The 20,561-nt window shown below is 41.7% G+C and overlaps 1 protein-coding gene across 1 annotated transcript in view; it reads left to right on the top strand.

Moving 5' to 3' along the window:
* Positions 1–8,947: 8,947 nt before the first annotated feature.
* Positions 8,948–20,561, top strand: part of GTF2F2 (general transcription factor IIF subunit 2) — a 171,777-nt gene continuing 160,163 nt past the window's right edge. The window contains exon 1 of the mRNA XM_075199735.1: positions 8,948–9,117. Coding sequence (XP_075055836.1) covers positions 9,049–9,117 — 69 coding nt within the window. The 5' untranslated portion in view covers positions 8,948–9,048. The remainder of the gene's footprint in view (positions 9,118–20,561) is intronic.

Here is a 20,561-nt window from a genome sequence, read left to right as displayed (position 1 = left end):
TTACGCTACCACATAGATGGTGTTTCTTATACAGGGTGTGCTGTAACCACACACACAGAAAGAGTGATTCAACAGACTCTACCGAGTCACATGTCAGCTCAAGAAGCTGAAGTAAGGGCCCTGACACTTGGATGCATATATGCAAAAGGACAAATAGTAAACATTTACATTGATTCAAGTTATGCGTTTGAATTGCACATGTTTATGGCCATATATGGAAAAGTAGGGACTTATAGGTTCAACAAGCAAACCAGTCAACATGCTGAACATATCAGGGCACTGTTCACCGCTTTACAGCTGCCCTCTAAACTCAGTGATGAAGATGAAGACACACACAGAGACACTACTCCTGAAGCTAAGGGAAATAGACTGGTAGACCAGGCCGCACGAAAAGCCACCATAGCCCCAGTACCCCAAGGGGAGTCTATTTACATGGTGACCTCCTGACCCCATATTTGACCGTGCCACACTCCAACTTATGCAGAGACAAGCAACAGAGAATGAGAAAAAGACTTTGGCAAGACATGGAGCTCGAGAAGTGCAAGGAGAGTGGTGTAAAGGTCAGCGTTTGTGTCTGCCAAAAGCACTTTATCCCATTATGGCCAATATAGCACACAGTAAAGTGCATCTGAGGAAAGATGCTATGGTTGTACTCAGTAACAGGTTATGGATAGCACCAGGGTTTGCCCAAGCAGCATAGGTGTTAGTGGCAGGATGCCTAATCTGTGCATAGAATAACCCGGGTAAGTCTGTCCTAAGGAAAAGCACAACACAGACACAGTATCCCTATAAGAGGATACAGATAGACTTTACACAACTTCCCAAATGCTCAGGCTTTGAGAATGTGCTAGTCTGTGTTGACTTCTTTAGTCACTGGCTGGAGACATGACTGTATAGGAAAGCAAATGCTAAAGCAGTAGCCAAGAAAATTACGAGTGAGGTAATCTGCTGATATGGGGTACCAGAGGTCATTGAAAGTGACAGAAGGACACACTTCATGGGGCAAGGATTCCAGGAACTGTTAAAAGACATGGGAATCATATCTGCCCTTCACACCCATCACAGACCCCAAAGTTCGGGATGTTTGGAGCACCTTAATGGTACTCTGAAATTGAAAATGCAAAAAATAATGGCTGAAACAGGCCTGCCATGGATTTCAGTAAGAAACACTGCTAGAAAACACAGGTTTAACACCAAATCAGATACTGTTTGGCACAGCACACAGAACAGGCTGTTACTTCCCATAGCAACTACAGCATGTACATGGTGATTTGTTGAATTATGTTGCTTTATTATAGAAACAACTAACTGAAATACATGGTCAAGTGATTTCTTCCATTCCAGGCCCAAATTTTGATGCAGGTACATATAAACTGCAACCAGGGAACTGGGTGGTCGTAAAAAATCACGTCAGGAAGAGTCTTGAACCCAGATAAGAAAATCCTTTCCAGGTCTTATTGACGACTCCCATGGTAGTGGAAGAGCAGGGAAATGACACCTGAATACACGCATCCCACCGCAAGATCTTCAGACAAGGGGAGTCTGAGTAAAATGTATTTTACAAGTTTTTTAAAGGTTCAAGGGAGACCAGAGAGTGGTGTTCATTGATATTAGCAGAAAGAATATTGATTGCATGTTATGTTCCTTTGCTGTAGGCTGTAGATGTGTACTAGTCTAGAAAGGAAAGCTAGGTCTGGAAGAACCAGACTCATGCCAATAGTAATGTAGAGATCATTATACACAATGAAAAAAATTCTAATCTGAAAGTTTAACCCAACCAAATAAGAAAAGAGCTACCCATGACTGTAGGGGTTAACACCCAATACAGAAATGTATTTGTGAGTATTGTGGCCCAACACATTATTACATTTACACAAGACAATAGGTTAATATTGGACTACCTGACAGCTTAGTCTGGAGGGTACTGCCTGACCCTAAATATGTAAATTGAAGCCCATTGTTGCACCTTTTTAACTAGTGACGCAGATGATCCAAAGAAAATGTTTGATGAATACTTACTAAAAAATTAATACATGAAATATACATTTTTAAAGGAGCACACTGGAAATGCTTATTTAGAAGGATAGTTTTCATGGCTGTACCTGGCCGATTGGTTCAAGGGTATAGGAGGATGGTTATCAGGTTTTATACATGTTGTACTTCAAGGACTGTTACTAATCCTTATTATAATATATATACTAATAAAACTGATGTGGCTTATTAACAAGTGTAGTAAAGCTAAGTGTTTCTCTTCCAGAAAAATTAAAGGTACCAAATCTGTCTTAACTGCTGTAGTGTACATCCCATCTAATGAGTGTGAACCTTGTGGAACTCTCAGTACTACTGCCAGTTGTGATCAGTGCAGAAAAAAAAACACCTTTTCCTTGGAATCCACATGGTCGTTACTGAAGCCTATCCTTATGAAGATATACAGCACAATGGACAATCCCTTCTATTGTGAAATAAGTGACATATAACAATTGCCAGGCGCACTATGTATTTTCTCCCTCCCTTTTCTTTTTTCCTTCCCTAAAAAATCCATAGTTAAAAGACAAAAAGGAAGCACAAGAGGCCCCAGAGCCTCTCATGTTCACTGATATATGTGAAGATCTGATATCAGGACATGCAGTGGGTGCAAGACGGTTGTCGACTCATTGACCATCTATCAGCTAGAAGAGGGATCATGGCTATTGGTGGGGGATGGGTTGTTCTATGTATCCAGTTTTAGGCATCCCTATTCATATGTTCTGTTAGAAGGGTGTTTGTGTATAAGTACTATTAAAGTAATTCTATCGTTTTCAAATAAGCATTGCATAGGCGATTGTATTGTGTTTCCAGCGCACAAAGTGATTTATTTTAGCAGATGTAAATAGTTAACAGTTCAATACATTATTATATTATGATACAGTACAGTACAGCCAATACCAAAAGATACATACATACCGCTGCGCTACGCTGCGCCACCACGGGCACCAGTGGACAATAGTTCACCCTTGAACACTGTGGTCAGAGTAGACTGAAGACTGGGAGCGCAGCTATGATCTTATATACATTCAGTGTTACAGAGAGAACAATGCAGATGACGTGGCTTGCTTCTATAGGTCCAGACTTCAGGAAGGTCCAGAGGGTTGCAGATCATAGGCTGGTTCAATCTAAGGAATCCAAAGGTGGGGGTCATCTCTCCAGGGGATGAGCTCTGTTCTTCCCGCCAAAACTCCAATTACAACCAGACCATTAGCATTTTACAGTCAGCATCATATTAAAGGTTTATTCCCTAACATCAATAACTAGAGTATGCAATGTGCGATCTCTTCGCCGAATGCACCGGACAGCTGCTGATGTAAAGGGGATTAATATGATATCAGACATGACACCTTTCCTTTAACCTGAACCTTTAATAACACTGAAGTGTACATATAATCATAATATATAAACTAATAATAAACTAAATACTATCTGCTCATAAATTACTGTATAACAGAACCAATATGAATTATAAAAATAACTAAATGTTGTAATGTGAGTGTGTACGTGCGTATTTTACCGTGCGATAGCCGTATGCCACGTGTAGCGTGGCATACTGTGTGCAATCGGCCAATAAAACAATATTAACCAATATACTTTAGTTCATCCAATTATACAACTTCGACAGTACCCATTAAAAGCGACAGCAAGAATGTGATCTCTGATAGGTAGTGTTAGGACAAAAAATGAATAAAAAGATGGAAAATGAGAAATGTGATTTTGCTAAGCTGACGCCATCTTGTTGCCTTATAGCCATTTTGTTCTGTTATAGCTTAAAGACAGATTAGATGCACCTGTTTTGTAGGAGTAATTCATTATTTGCCAGACTGTGCTCATAAGCATGGACATAGCAGGAGATAAGCCAACCCCTCCCCCTGGGAAGTTTTCCTGTGTGATAATGAGAGAATATAGTAACATCTGTGTAAAGGGAGCATGAGTGGTTAAAACCTTTTGGGGCGTAGTTTTCTGTAATACGTAGTTTTTGCTATATAGATATGGACTTGTAACTAATAAAGCAGAGATTATTGTACACTCAAACCATGCAGTGTATTTAATTCTCTCCAGCTGATGAGCTAATAATTGGTAGACTGACACTTACAGGTGAACAATCTGATTTAGATTCGACAATATTTATTCATAAACACCTTTTCATTAATCAAATAAAACTCAAATTAAGAACAAACTGGACATACAAAAAAAAGATATTTACATGCTTACAAAGGCAACTCCCTCATGTCTTGAACCTCTTCCATGAAATGATCCTTGCCGCAACTCCTTTGTGCTCCAGCTAACAGCTGGGTCATAAGGTATGTTGGAATAAATTACACACATTTAGCTATTTACGAAAATGGTGTCTGTTTCTCACTTATCCTCAAAATGAAAGATAATGTAAGGTATCTCCATTAGAACACAAATCAGTGCCTTAAAATCAATATACAGACAACACTTACTTTACATGTATTTGTTTATTTTTTTGAGAAATGAAACATACCTTTACTTTCATCACCAAACAATTGTATTTTTAGGATACAACAGAATATTTGATGTGACAGATTTTAAAATATAAAACAGAGCATATTAAACATAGCTACAACCATGACAACATTGTAAATAAACATGGTACATTTAGGGCACCAACACTTTTGTGAACCAGTTGAACAACCATAGAATGGACAATTTCAAGGAAAGAGGGAAAGAGGAAATTTGCAATTTGCAAGAAAAGAGAGAGGTATGGAATCTTCACTGACCTGGAAAATAAATACAATACTCAGTTTAAATTTGTTTAAACACAACTTTACATTATTATGTCATTACATATACTGAATATTTCTAGTACTTTATAAAGAAAACGGTCTTGTATTCAGAAGCATATTTTATAGTTATTATAGCTTAATATTATAAGGTGTATTTATGAAAGGTGGAATCAGAAATGTGACAGCAAATGCAATATTTTTTACCTTTCATTTATACCTTTTTTACCTTGAACTTTTATACCTTTCAACATTTGATGTGTCTAATTCAGGACACAGCCACCCTCCTCGAAAAGGTGGGTGTGGCCTCACCACTTAAGGATTGTGTCTAGAAATTTTGACATACTAGGCCGACCACAACACCCCTTTCCTAAAAACAGGGAATCGGCTTAAATACGAATTTCTATTGCTTAAAGTATACCTGTTCTGCTTAGTTCTAACATTTACGGTACAGTTGATGTACAAGCCTAATTGCAGCCCACAGACATTAACACAGTCTTATACTCATACTTAAGGGTATATTTACTAAACTGAGGGTTTGAAAAAGTGGAGATGTTGCTTATAGCAACCAATCAGATTCAAGTTATCATTTATTTAGTATATTCTACAAAATGACAGCTAGAATCTGATTGGTTTCTATAGGCAACATCTCCACTTTTTAAAACCCGCAGTTTAGTATATATATCCCTTACACTCCTTCTTCAGTGTGTGCGGCACAGGCTTACCATGGGTATATTGCTCCCAACTTCCAATGAGTTGGGCACATGTGCTGACCTTGGGACAGTCCTCTCATATTGGGACTGACCCAACAAATGTCCCGGGACATTTGTGAGGAATGCCACTTGTGGATTTTCCACAGCAAGTACATTCTCTGCAGCTTTTTTGATCCCGTGATATCATGATTGTACGCAGCTTATTTGCAGCTTTCAGTGCCTTATTCATTACACATTCATTTGTGTTAAACCCCCTGCACAGCATGTGCCTAAAAAAGCAGTAGTAAAACAAGAGGGATTATTGCTTAAACTAAAAGTATTATCAGAAATGTTTCCCCTCCCCAAAAAAACTAAACAGTTGTAAGTGAGGATTCATCCATTATAAGTAAAGTGTTTATTCCACTTAAATATTATATCATTCATCAACCTTAACATTATTTTAAATCTGCTTATAGTTTATTTTATATCTTTATATTCTTTTCTTTTAAGATATAGATTTGGGGGTCATGTTGAGCAAATTGCGTTTTTTAACTTATAATATGTTTTTTTACTTCTGCACAAGCACTAGTTCTTAAATTATATGCCAAAGATTCAATTTGCATACAGCTCTGCCCCCTTAATGTTTAAGTTACAGGTGTCTATTTCTCAACCTATAATTAAAGCATAGAAATACAAGACTATTTATTAATGGAGGACACCAAATCCAGTCCCCAGAGGTAACTATGGGGATTGCGATTTTGCCCTAATTATGAAGCTCTGAAACTAGGAGCTTGGTCCCAGTAGCTAAGGCCAGCCATTATAACTAAGGATGAGCGGACTCGGATTCCTGGAATCAGAGCCCCCCCGAACAGAGCGGATCCGAGTCAGATCCGAGCACTGTCCGGGTATTCCCGCCGATTCCGAAAGTTAAAACGAGGCTCTGAGTCATAATCCCGCTGTCGGATCTCGCGATACTCGGATTCTTTAAATTCCCCGCTTGCCGCCGCCATCTTCACTCGGGCATTGATCAGGGAAGAGGGAGGGTGTGTTAGGTGGTCCTCTGTCCTGCTATTTCTCGTGCTGTGCTGCTGAGTCCAGTGGTGCTTTTGCCAGTGCTCTGTCCTGCTGAGTCCAGTGGTGCATCAGTCCAATGCTCTGTCCTTGCTGAGTCCAGTGGTGCATCAGTCCAGTGCTCTGTCCTTGCTGAGTCCAGTGGTGCATCAGTCCAATGCTCTGTCCTTGCTGAGTCCAGTGGTGCATCAGTCCAGTGCTCTGTCCTTGCTGAGTCCAGTGGTGCATCAGTCCAGTGCTCTGTCCTTGCTGAGTCCAGCGGTGCGTTTTGTCCTGTGCTTTGTTCTGCTAAGTGCATATTTATTTCAAAAGTATTAAAAATTCTTTCATAAAAAGAAAAAAAAAAGAAAAATTCTACAAAAATCCTTTTAAAATAATATAAAAAAAATAATGAAAAAAAGTCCTTGCTGAGTCCAGTGGTGCATCAGTCCAGTGTTCTGTCCTTGCTGAGTCCAGCGGTGCGTTTTGTCCTGTGCTTTGTTCTGCTAAGTGCATATTTATTTCAAAAGTATTAAAAATTCTTCCATAAAAAGAAAAAAAAAAGAAAAATTCTACAAATATCCTTTTAAAATAATATTAAAAAATATGAAAAAAAGTCCTTGCTGAGTCCAGTGGTGCATCAGTCCAGTGCTCTGTCCTTGCTGAGTCCAGTGGTGCATCAGTCCAGTGCTCTGTCCTTGCTGAGTCCAGTGGTGCATCAGTCCAGTGCTCTGTCCTTGCTGAGTCCAGTGGTGCATCAGTCCAGTGCTCTGCCCTTGCTGAGTCCAGTGGTGCATCAGTCCAGTGCTCTGTCCTTGCTGAGTCCAGTGGTGCATCAGTCCAGTGCTCTGTCCTTGCTGAGTTCAGTGGTGCATCAGTCCAGTGCTTTGTCCTTGCTGAGTCCAGTGGTGCATCAGTCCAGTGCTCTGTCCTTGCTGAGTACAGTGGTGCATCAGTCCAGTGCTCTGTCCTTGCTGAGTCCAGTGGTGTTTTTGTCCTGTGCTTTGTTTTGCTAAGTGCATCTTTATTTTAAAAGTATTAAAAAATCTTCCCCAAAAATTATAATTCGACAAAAATCCTTTTAAAAAAATATTAAATATTCTAAAAAGTCTAAAAAAAATTATTGCAGTCCATTAACATTAATACTGCAAGCTATTAAAAATTGTTCACTGTTCTTGCAGTATTTAAAAAATAGTACTGTAATACAACGTGTGCTGCATATAATGGAGTACCAAAATTTGGGGGATAAAGTAGGGAAAGACCAAGACCCACTTCCTCCTAATGCTGAAGCTGCTGCCACTAGTCATGACATAGACGATGAAATGCCATCAACGTCGTCTGCCAAGGCCGATGCCCAGTCTCCTAGTAGAGGGCATGTAAAATCCAAAAAGCAAAAGTTCACTACAATTAGTAAAAAAAGAAAATTGAAAACATCTGAGGAGAAACGTAAACTTGCCAATATGCCCTTTACGACACGGAGTGGCAAGGAACGGTCCTGTTCAGGACTAGTGGTTTGTGCCGCCCACTTGTGTCGCTTAGCTTCGACATCCAGCTACCTCGGTGCAACCTTTTGGCCTAAAAACAAAATTGTGAGGTGTGAGGTGTTCAGAATAGACTGGAAATGAGTGTAAATGAATGTTATTGAGGTTAGGAGTGAAAAAAACCCCCAAAAAAAATGGATTTTAGCACTTTTTATGCTTTTTTTTTAAAAAAAAAATCAGAACCCAAAACCCAAAATCAGAACCAAAACCTTTCGTGGGGTGTTTTGGCAAAACAAATCAGAACCCAAAACCTCAAGCTAATCAGAACCCAAAACCCCAAAAGTGGCCGGTGCACACCCTTAATTATAACCTATGGGAAGCACATAATAAGAGAGTGATCTTCGGATCCTGTTCCCAGTAGGCTTTGTGCTCCACCAACGCAAGTTCTGATTGGCCATAGAAACCGCAATTGCGATCACTTTACTATACATTGTTCGCTGCGATAGGCTTCTATGGAGCTGCTGTCACAGCTAATCAATTTTAATAAATTGCCACGTTAATTTCTTATCATTGTGATAAGAAATTAAAATTAATGTGAGCAATTTGTTTGGTCATAAATAGACATACCACATACTTCAATATTTGTATGAAATGTATTTATGTTTATATAGCATAAGTGGTGTACAATGTGCAATTAATTTTCAATTGCGGCTTCTTCACTACAAATGTTAAACTTGTTTTGCAGCTATGCAAGGAAAACTAATCTGGGCGAAATCTGCATCTTTCTAGGCAGTGTAATAAGTGTATGCAATAGATAATACTGAATACTGAACAATAGTCACGTATAGTATACAATACACAGGGTCCAGGGTCCCGGGTCCCGGACCGGTATCATCAACATGACTAGACTCAGCAAGGATATCGTAAGCGCACCCGGAAGTGTGTCCCATCCGGCGCTCCGTAGTCCGTACAACAGTGTGCACTTGCTCTTGTTTCCCCCTGTGTGCCGGCTTTAGTAGTATTGTGTTTGTAGTAGACGGCATCAGCGTTATGGCCGCAGATAAAGGGGAACTGGATCTGAGCGGAGCCAAGCAAAACACGGGCATGTGGCTGGTAAAGGTAAGAGATTTTAGTCTGTCTAGATGACTCAGTCATGGGTTTCAGGGAAGCTTCAGTATTGGAATCAAGTTGTCTTCTGTCTTCAATGGGGTTCTGGCTTAATGTGTATATTGGGTGCCGCAGGGCTCAGGCTCTGCGCTCTGGTCGCCGCAGGGCTCAGGCTCTGCGCTCTGGTCGCCGCAGGGCTCAGGCTCTGCGCTCTGGTCGCCGCAGGGCTCAGGCTCTGCGCTCTGGTCGCCGCAGGGCTCAGGCTCTGCGCTGCCAAATCACTCATTTATAAATTTGAGCATCTATAATCTACAAATGCTGCATCGCGTGTTTACCTTAGAAAAGAGGCGTCTAAAAGGACATATGATTACTATGTACAAATACATTAAGGGTCAATACAGAGAACTTTCATGGGAACTTTTTACCCCAAGCACTATACACAGGACATGTGGTCACCCCCCAAAGGTTAGAGGAGAGGAAGTTTCACAACCAGCAAATGAAGGGGTTCTTTACAGTAAGGGCAGTCAAGATATGGAATTCACTGCCAGGGAAGGTTGTGATAGCAGATTAAATAGATATGTTTTTAAGAAAGGGTTAGACAAATTTTTAGCGGACAACTGTATCCAGGAATACGACCGTTAATTAAAATGAAGGATAGTAGTGGATATAGGGAGAAAATAGGACTGCAATATTGGGTCTGGGGGGATTTTTCCTGATTGAAACAGATTGGCGGTTGCTTGATCTGGACCAGTTTCAATGATAAGAAAGGGATTGCAGGAAATCCAAAATAGGTTGAACTTGATGGACTGGTGTCTTTTTTTTAACCTCATCAACTATGTTACAATTAGTTCCCATTCATGTTTTCTATTGGTTAGAAATGCATAACCTTACTGCAATGCATGTATTTGTTCTGATTACCCTACTCGTATTTAGAGTGCTAAGTTACACAGTAATACAACATGAGCATTGAATATTTGTTGTGAAGGGCTGATAAGAAGTGCTGGCTTTCCAAATGTAACAAGATAGGTGTCATGTCCCAAACTCAGCCACACTCATACTCACTTATGTTTATTATGTGCATTTTACTAATGTTTTTAATGCTAGTAAAATACATGTTGGTTGTCCTGACACAATATTTTACTAATCTAAGGGGCCGATTCAGTTCAGCGTGATGTACGGGTACTATGGTACTCAACATCACAGATTTTACTGTTCACATCTATTGTTTTTGAGGCAATATCCGCGATGTCGCATTGATTTTACATTCCTGATGCACTCTGGCTCCTGAATTGAATTGGCCCCTAAGTGTGTAGTGTAAACACTGCAGAATAGCGATCTATTCATTTCTGTGCTGTCAACGCAATATTATTTACTCTATTGCAGTAATATATTTGCCAATTATGTAATGGTTGCCTATGTGGGCAGTATATGTGGCACAGTATAGAGATTAATTGGTCTGTTTTCTACAGATTTCGAAGAGAAAACTCTTTCGTCTACGTGCCCTTAGACCACAACTGAATAGTTTTTTTTTACCCTTGTATTAAAAATGTGTACCAATGTTTTTCTTTTTTTTTAACTACGTCCATTACTCATTCATGCATTATTTTCCATGTGGGGAAAAACGCCTGTAAAGCATTTAAATTCTTTTACCTCCCCATATTTGTTAATGTAGATGCATATTTGAATAACTTGAAATGGTGTAATTTAAAGTCTTTATTGTTTACACCTGTATGTAGCGACTTCAGTTTTATGTTTCAGAGCTCTGTGAATTTGAATTTCAGAAAAGACAATGTGTATGTACTTTGTCATTTTGATATGTTGGGAAGCATGCTTGAGTTAAGCTTATTGTATATATGAAAATAAATGATAGAGATTGCACCTAATAGTGCAGTATGCTTTTCAAAGCACCATCATGTGCAAGGATAGAGTATGTGACAAATAAAGAAATAGTGTTTTATCTTATATCATGGTCCTTCAGGTTTATCTTATTGAGTCTTTTGTTTTTAGGTGGAGACTCAAGTGATATAGATCAGGAAAGAGAATAACCACTATACAGTGTAATAAATCAATTAATTTAACGAATCTTCTTAAAAATGCACATACATTAAAACAAAGCAGAAAGGCTTTGGTTTTATAGGATTTAATGTCCCTTGTCTATTGTTGACTCTCTCAAGTTCTGATAATTTCCATGGAAAGCATCCCTTTGCATTTCATCTTCTACAAAGACTTCCTCAGGGGTCCTTTATAGCATACTCATACTCTAATTTATATATCCTTACGGTTCCTGTATTAGTAACACTTTGATAGATAGGTATAGGAGTAGCAGTTGCTTCCATATCTATTCAGCTGTTTATTGGCATGTCTGCAAACTGTGAGGTCCTGCAATTTTTGTGCACACCTGGTTTATTGAGGTAACGGAGGGGCACATCTAAATAAATTCCATTCTAAAGGAGCCACATACACAGATACTAATTAATTAAGTCTATTTTCTTGGAAGTGGACATCCCTACTACCACCTCTTTACAGTTAAGAGTTAGAATACCGGAGCTCCCATCATCCTTCTCCAGGAACAAGACAGAGAGGTGCACAACATTTGAAATTAGGCAAAGTAATGACATCACTATAGTAACAGTTTATGCCCTCTTCATTACTCTTGTGGAGAACTCTTAGGTAGCTGAATGAGTGCTGAATAATTTGAGTGTGTTGGTTATTGCAGCTACAGTAAAGTGTTAATGTGATGTCTGCTTCCCCACCTCCCCACATAACTTGTATCCCACTGTTAGGAACCCCCCTAGCCGATACTGCACAACCCGGAATCTACTCTGCCAGTCAGGTGTTCACTGGAGCCCCTAGTGGTGGGGACAGACTGGGCCGCAGACTGCCAGAGGGTTGTGAAGTGCGTACCGGCTGGGGAGAACCCAGGAAAGCGGAGTGGAGTCCAGGCAAGTGTCGAGGGCCGGCAGCAGACATGGAATCCAATAAACAAGCCGAGGTCAAGGGTCACGAGCAAACAGGAAGGTCGGTAAACACGCCAGAGGTCGGGGTCACAAGAAACACAGGCAAGGGGTCATACACGGGCAAACCAACAGAATATCCAAAGAACAGGAACAAGGAGCAGAGAAGGTCAGCAGACTGGTAATAGAAGCTATAACCGGCAGTGAGGCTTCAGACCTTACTGCCTTAAATACCACTATCAGCCAATCAGAGCCTAGCTCTGAAATCCTGAACAGCCCTTCTTGATTACATAATAAAACCTAATTAGCCCACAGGCTGTACCTATTTTTGCTCATGCGCCCGGCTTCCAGCACTGCCGGGACGCAGCGCTATGTGAGAGGCTTCTGGCCGTTGCCTTGGAAATGACCTTGACGACCGGGACGCCAGGGGGCACTAGAAGCGAGCCTCGGCGGCTGTGAGTACCGCCGTGTCACCCACCTGACCAGCCAAAAGCTTTAAGGCCTCAACACACTAGTGTTAAATGTGGTTTGTAATGTTGTGGCACAAGTGTAATGCATGTAATGACTCTGACAATGAATGTAAGTGACTCTACATTCCCAAGCTTTCATTTTGTGGGACAAGCTTATTTAAATGCTTTTTCGCCCTGCAGATGTACTTGATTTTTCCACGACCATATGATGGCGGAGGTCACATCTCATCCTATAAGTTCAATAGGACACATTTTGCACTTGACGACCGGGACGCCAGGGGGCACCAGAAGCGAGCCGCGGCGGATGTGAGTACCGCCGCGGCTCGTGACAGTAACCCCCCTTGAGGAGAGGTTAAGGAACCCGACACCCAGGTTTCTTAGGGAATTTTCTGAAGAATTCTTTAAGATGTTTAGTGGCATGAAGTTGTCTTCGCGGAACCCAAGACCGCTCCTCCACACCTCGATTCTTCCATTGTACCAGGAAGTGCACCTGGCCCTGTACCTTCTTTGAATCAAGAATCTTCTGAACAACTGATTTTTTTTTTATTTTTGTTCCGATTCTGTCCATAAGAACTTGGAAGCTGAGGTTGACTTGGATAAAGTACTTGGATAAAGTACAGATTTGAGCAGGGAGCAATGGAAAGTTTTGGGGATCTTTAATGACCCAGGAATTCTCAACCTAAATGCCACGGGATTAATCTGCTTGACAATGAGGAACGGACCAATGAATTTAGGACCCAATTTCCTGCAGGGCTGTCTGAGCCTAATATTTCTCGTAGAAAGCCACACTTTCTGGCCCACTTTGAAGGAGCAGGTGGTACGGTGGCGATCAGAATTTTTTTTTTGCAGAAAATGAGGCCTGTCTTAAAGAGAATTGCACTTTTCTCCAGATGACCTTAAGATCGGCAGCAGTAGAACGAATATCCGGAATGCCAGCGGATTTGAGGGAACACAAGGAATTGGTCCTAGAATGAAAACCAAAATTGCAGAAGAATGGTGAGGTTTGCGTGGATGAGTGACATGAATTATTATAGTCAAAGTCCGCCCAGGGTAACAAGGATGACTAGTTGTCGTGAAATTCTGAAGTGTAGCAACGTAAGAACTGTTCCAAAGACTGGTTAACCCTCTCAGTCTGCCCGTTAGATTGAGGGTGATATGCAGAAGAAAGGCTAACCTTGATTCCCAGAAGGGTACAAAAAGATTTCCAGAATTTTGCTACGAATTGGGAACCACGGTCGGAAACAATATCAGTAGGCAGTACATGAAGGCGAAATACGTGCTTGATGAACAGGACAGCCAGATTTCGAGCACTAGGGAGCCTGGTTAGTGGTATGAAGTGAGACATTTTGCTGAATCGATCTACCACAACCCATATGGTGTTGTGTCCTGCAGAGAGTGGCAGATTGACTATAAAGTCCATGGACAAATGAGTCCAGGGTTTTACAGAAATGGGCAATGGAACCAACTGACCTACCGGACGATTCCTGGGAACTTTATTCCTGGCACAACCCTCGCAAGAGAGAACATAAGTCCTGACATCAGTAGGTAACGATGGCCACCGTACAGTACGGGATAAGATTTCCCACGTTATCCGGATTCCGGGATGTCCAGCAGTCTTAATATTGTGAGCTTCTGCAAGAACCGCCTTCCTTAAATGGACCGGAACAAATAAACATCCCTCCGGGGTATTATCAGGAGCTAATTTTTGAAACCTCTGAAGTGTAGTGCTCAGGTCTTGGGTCAGCCCAGCGTGGATTATGGAAGAGGGAATGATAAGCTCCGGATTTGTAATTGGAACATGATGTGCCAAGAAGCTTCTGGACAGAGCATCTGCTCGTACATTTTTAGATCCCGGTCGGTAGGTGATCACAAAATTGAATCGAGTGAAAAATAGCGACCAGCGGGCCTGTCTGGGGTCCAGACGTTTGGCTGACTGAATATATTGTAGGTTTTTATGGTCTGTAATAACAGAGATCTGATGTGAAACACCCTCCAGCCAATGCTGCCACTCCTCGAAGGCCCATTTAATTGCCAATAGTTCCCTATTGCTGACATCGTAGTTAGCTTCTACTGAAGAGAACTTACAGGAGAAATAGGCACATGGGTGTAGACGATGAGTATGAAGGTCCTTCTGTGATAGGATAGCACCGGCACCGACGTCAGAGGCATCGACCTCAAGAACAAATGCTTTAGTTGGATCTGGATGTCTAAGGACCTGAGCAGACACAAAGGCTTTTTTCAAGCTTTCAAATGAGGCTACTGCTTGGGGCGACCAATTAGTTGGATCCATTCCTTTGCGAGTCAGGGCGACAATGGGAGCCACAATGTCAGCAAAACCACGAATGAACCTTCTATAGTAGTTGGCGAAGCCCAGGAACCTCTGCACCGCCTAAAGATTGTTTGGTTGCACCCAATCCAAGATAGCTTGGACCCTAGCTTGATCCATGGAGAATCCCTCAGCAGAGAATATGTAACCCAGAAAGGATACCTTCTGCACCTCAAATTCACACTTTTCCAGTTTTCGTAAAGGTGGTGTTTATCATCATCATCATTTATTTATATAGCGCCACTAATTCCGCAGCGCTGTACAGAGAACTCGTTCACATCAGTCCCTGCCCCATTGGAGCTTACAGTCTAAATTCCCTACTATAGACACACACTCACACACAGACAGACAACCGCAATTTCTGTATAGCCTGTCTGACGTGACCCCGATGTACGGACAAGGACTTGGAATAAATGAGGATATAATCTAAATAGATGACCACGAAACAATCAAGGAACTCCCAAAGAACTTCATTAATCAAGTCCTGGAATACTGCAGGTGCGTTGCTAAGACCAAACGGCATGACCAGATACTCGTAGTGGCCAGAATGCGTATTGAATGCCGTCTTCCATTCATCTCCTTTAATGCGGATGAGGTTATATGCTCCACAAAGATCAATTTTGGTGAAGACTGTAGCACCTCTTAGCTGATCGAATAATACGGAGATGAGAGGAAGAGGTTCTTGACTGTAATGAGATTCAGTCCTCGGTAGTCAATACGGGGTCTTAGTCCTCCGTCTTTTTTGGACACAAAAAAGCCTCCAGCTCCTACTGGAGATTTGGATGGCCTGATGAAACCTTTCTGCAAATTTTCATCAATGTACTCCTGCATGGATTTGGTCTCTGGACCAGAGGGATAGTACAAGCGTTCCTTGGGTAACTTGGAACCAGGAATAAGCTCGATGACACAGTCAGTCACGGTGATGTGGTAAGGTGTCAGCAGCCTTTTTGGAGAACACATCCCAGAACTCGTGATATTGTGAGGGAAGTTGCTCTGGAATAGACTGAATCATTCGCAGAGGCAGAGTCAAGCAAGACTGAGTACAATAAGAACTCCACTGGACAATCTCTCCTCACCCCGAATCAGCGGGACTGATGGGCAGTCGGTAAGGAGGAGGGTTATGGACTCTGAATGGAGAGCTCCTACGTTCAGTTGTAGTGATGGGGTCTCCCAAACAATTTTGCCTCCAGGCAAAGGATTTCCATCTAGGCCACAAACTGTAATTGCAGAAGGAAGCTTCACCATAGGAATCCGAGCAGAACGGGCAAACCCGATTTCGAGGAAGTTGCCTGCAGCTCCACTATCAATGAAGGCCAACAGGGCCACGGAACTGGCACCAAAAGTGACTTGTGCGGGAATCAGGACAGCATTCTTTTGGGAAACAATTTGCAGACCTAAGTGGACCTTTCCCAGACATACTCCTTTTTCAGGTTTGTAAGGGCAAGCGCAGGAGAAGTGGCCTTTATTACCACAATAAAGGCATAAGCCTTGTGACCGTCTTCTGTCTCTTTCGTCAGGAGAGAGGCGATACACCCCTGACTGCTTAGGTTCCTCCTCCTCCGCGGGAACCTGGATAAATGCAGATGAAAAGGAGGATGCCTCTTTCTCAGTCTTCTTCTCCTTGAATCTCCTGTCAATTTTAATGGCGAGTTGCATAAGACTTTCCAACGAGGTGGGGTAAGGATACTGCACAAGTGAATCTTTGATCTGCTCTGACAGTCCTAGGCGAAACTGGCTGCGTAACGCTGGATCATTCCATTCACTGTCGGGTGACCATCTGCGGTATTCAGCGCAGTATTCTTCTGCAGAACGTCCTCCTTGCTTTAGAGCCCGTAGATGAGCCTCAGCGGAGGCAACTCGGTCAGGGTCATCGTAGAGCAGACCCAATGCATTAAAGAAGGCTTCCAAAGATTGCAAGAAAGGACTAGACTGTGGCAGGGTGAAGGCCCGAGGCTGGGGGTCACCCTGCAGGAGGGAGATGACAATCCCAACTCTCTGTTGTTCTGAACCGGAAGACCGAAAGTAGAGCTTGCAGCTTTCCTTAAAGTTCCGGAACAGGGCTCTGTTTCCGGAGAACCGGTCCGGCAAATTCAACTTGGGTTCATTGGTGGAACCGGAAATGGCTAGTGTAGTCCGGTACAGGGTCTCAACATGACCCGCCAGGGCTTGAAAAGGAGACAATTTGGTTCCGCTTTCTTCCATCCCAACTTCGTCTCCGGAACGTCTGTTTAGGCCGGTTATAATGTTAGGAACCCCCCCTAGCCGATACTGCACAACCCGGAATCTACTCTGCCAGTCAGGTATTCACTGGAGCCCCTAGTGGTGGGGACAGACTGGGCCGCAGACTGACAGAGGGTCGTGAAGTGCGTACCGGCTGGGGAGAACCCAGGAAAGCGGAGTGACGTCCAGGCAAGGGTCGAGGGCCGGCAGCAGACATGGAATCCAATAAACAAGCCGAGGTCAAGGGTCACGAGCAAACAGGAAGGTCGGTAAACACGCCAGAGGTCGGGGTCACAAGAAACACAGGCAGGGTCCAAATCCAGGCAAGGGGTCATACACGGGCAAACCAACAGAATATCCAAAGGACAGGAACAAGGAGCAGAGCAGGTCAGCAGACTGGTAACAGAAGCTATAACTGGCAGTGAGGCTTCAGACCTTACTGCCTTAAATACCACTATCAGCCAATCAGAGCCTAGCTCTGAAATACTGAACAGCTCTTCTTGATTACATAATAAAACCTAATTAGCCCACAGGCTGTACCTGTTTTCGCTCATGCGCCCGGCTTCCAGCACTGCCGGGACGCAGCGCTATGTGAGAGGCTTCTGGCCGTTGCCTTGGCAACGGCCGGGCAGGAACCGGAAATGACGCCCCGGTCGTCAAGGTGACGGCCGGGACACCAGGGGCCACCAGAAGCGAGCCGCGGCAGCTGTGAGTACCGCTGCGGCTCGTAACACCCACCTGACCAGCCAAAAGCTTTAAGGCCTCAACACACTAGCGTTAAATGTGGTTTGTAATGTTGTGGCACAAGTGTAATGCATGTAATGACTCTGACAATGAATGTAAGTGACTCTACATTCCCAAGCTTTCATTTTGTGGGACAAGCTTATTTAAATGCTTTTTCACCCTGCAGACGTACTTGATTTTTCCACGACCATGTGATGGCGGAGGTCACATCTCATCCTATAAGTTCAATAGGACACATTTTGCACTTTTCCAGAAACGGGTATTTCTAGATACTTCAAGTTATGTAATAAAACCCTTAAAACGCACAAGTAACAATTAACTAAAGCCGTTCTGATGTTCCCTCACTGTCATGATCAATTTAAGACATAAGTGAAGCTAAGCCTACCAGTATTTTAGGAGGAAAACAAAAATGTTGACATTCATGAAGAGGCTTGATCCAGGAGTAACGGGAGATTTGCACATTTTCAGGTGGCCCACAAAGCTAGACACTAAAACCCGCAATTTGATGTTCAGTGTGAAATGCACTAGTAGGACAAGCAGACATATCAGCTAATTACTAATTCCAAAGCTTCAATTGTAATGTTTATAGCGGAGTGAAGAGAAAAGGTGCAGTGATAACTGCAGAGCCATCTTCTAGAAACATTTTACAATATTTTGAAAAATGTTGTCCTAAATTGATTATAATAAACCTTTGTACAACCCTACCTATATAGACATAGTTTCTCCCCCCTTACCGCAAATGTTATTGTAATGTAAATACAGGTCCCGCATATTGACAGTTAAGAGAGGAGAGTGCTGTCAGTGCTGTACACCCAACCGTCCTCGATGTTCGAGGACCTAGGACAGGGTTCTGCAGTAAATGCAGCTTCTGAATGGATTGTCTGCATCTAATCTCCATTCAGTAGCCACGTTTGTTATTCACATACAGAGTGTGAATTTTAAGGCAGAAAAAGTACAGCACTGTTAGATATCCCTACCTTAAATTAAAGATGTACCACTAACACAGATGTAGACAATATAACAAATAGCTTATTGCACAGCCTGAAATAAAACATATGTAATCACGCAGTATTAAACAGAACACATTATACTCTTAAGTCTGTATTAAAATGGAAACATGCCAGCATGTGTACGAAACGTATCTTATATAACCCAAAGTTGCTGGTATCAACCTAAAAGTCTCATTTGACCTGCTACTGGTTAGAAATATAAAAATTTAGATGTATAAATAAGCAGGAAATGTTCAAAAAGTCATCTTACTTAAAGATGCCAACATTGCATCGATGAAACACCACTTGCTAGTTTGAAAATTCTTGTATGACGTTATAACCAATATTTAGCTGACAGTGGAATGACACCAATATTGAAAATAGATGGCAAATTATATTCCTTGTGTATTACCAGTCAAGAGGGGGGTCCTCTCTTACCACAATCTGCAGCAAGAACCAACAATATACTCCCTATGCAGTGGCTGGAAAAAGTAGTAGAAGAAACTGTTGAGAGGCCCTCTCTCACCCCAATCTGCAGCAAGTGCCGACAACTCACCCCTGGGGACAGCTCGATAGACTTCACATAAATGCCTCTATTATGATGAGCGATAGAACCAGCAATTTTGTCTCCAATGATTGAAGCAATAGTCAGATTAAACACTGTGAGGTCACACGTCCAGTCGGACAATGTAAATACTGGAATCAGCAACTTGCAGGTTTTCATTTAAAATATGTATTAATAGATGAATATCTCTCATAGCTAAGCAAGCACATATGACACTTGGTGGTAAATCTATCAAGCTGAGCGTTTTCCCGGCGAGATTGAAAAGTGGAGATGTTGCCTATAGCAACCAATCAGATATTAGCTGTCATTTTGTAGAGTGCACTAAATAAATGATAGGCTAGAATCTGATTGGTTTTTCAAACCCGCTGAAAAACTCTCAGCTTGATACATTTACCCCCTCGAGTACTTAGATGTATATAGATGAATCTCAATTCTTCAGCAACTTTTTCAGAGGGATATTGAGCCCACAATTGTAGTCCAAACACAGCACATAAAAGGTGTGAATTTTCCCTCCTTTCCTGGCTGTCTGTGTCCGTAGGGAATTGCGATCTGGTAAAATGGGAGGGTTGTGCACAAACTCTTTTTATAGCCATTTTTTAAACCTGTTCTACACAAATTTTACTAGTTCCTCTTTAATGTCAAATAATTTATAAGATTTTTTTAATATAAATATATATATATATATATATATATATATATATATATATATATATATATATATGTATGTATGTATGTATGTGTTTTACACAAAAAATGAATTATCCTTTAGATCAGTGATGTACGTGTTTAAAAAGTATTACATTGAGATGTCATTAAACAGTGTTTTCCCACTGAATAATGTGTGTATATTTAAGTAGATATATTTTTCAGCTACATTATCTACGCCTTCAATGCTTTTATAGTATTGCTTCTGACACCTAACTTTTGGGAGTCATTCTTGCTGAGATTAATGAAAGCCCATGTTCCTTGTCTCCTTGCAAGATCCAGCTAACTTCTTGATTTGATTGACTGGCTCCAAATTCTACATTATTTGTCCACCTTTGATAAATGCATCTGTATTGCTGATTTGACAAATTTTTATTTGTAAAAGCAGATTGTATTGTTTTATTGCCTACGCATATAATTATATTTATATGTGAAATATAGCATTCATTTATGAAGCAAAGTGGAATGGGCTGATCATATGAT

The sequence above is a fragment of the Mixophyes fleayi genome, chromosome 2, assembly GCF_038048845.1.
Source record: "Mixophyes fleayi isolate aMixFle1 chromosome 2, aMixFle1.hap1, whole genome shotgun sequence".
Taxonomy (NCBI): Eukaryota; Metazoa; Chordata; class Amphibia; order Anura; family Limnodynastidae; genus Mixophyes; species Mixophyes fleayi.
This window is presented reverse-complemented; position numbering and strand designations above follow the sequence as displayed.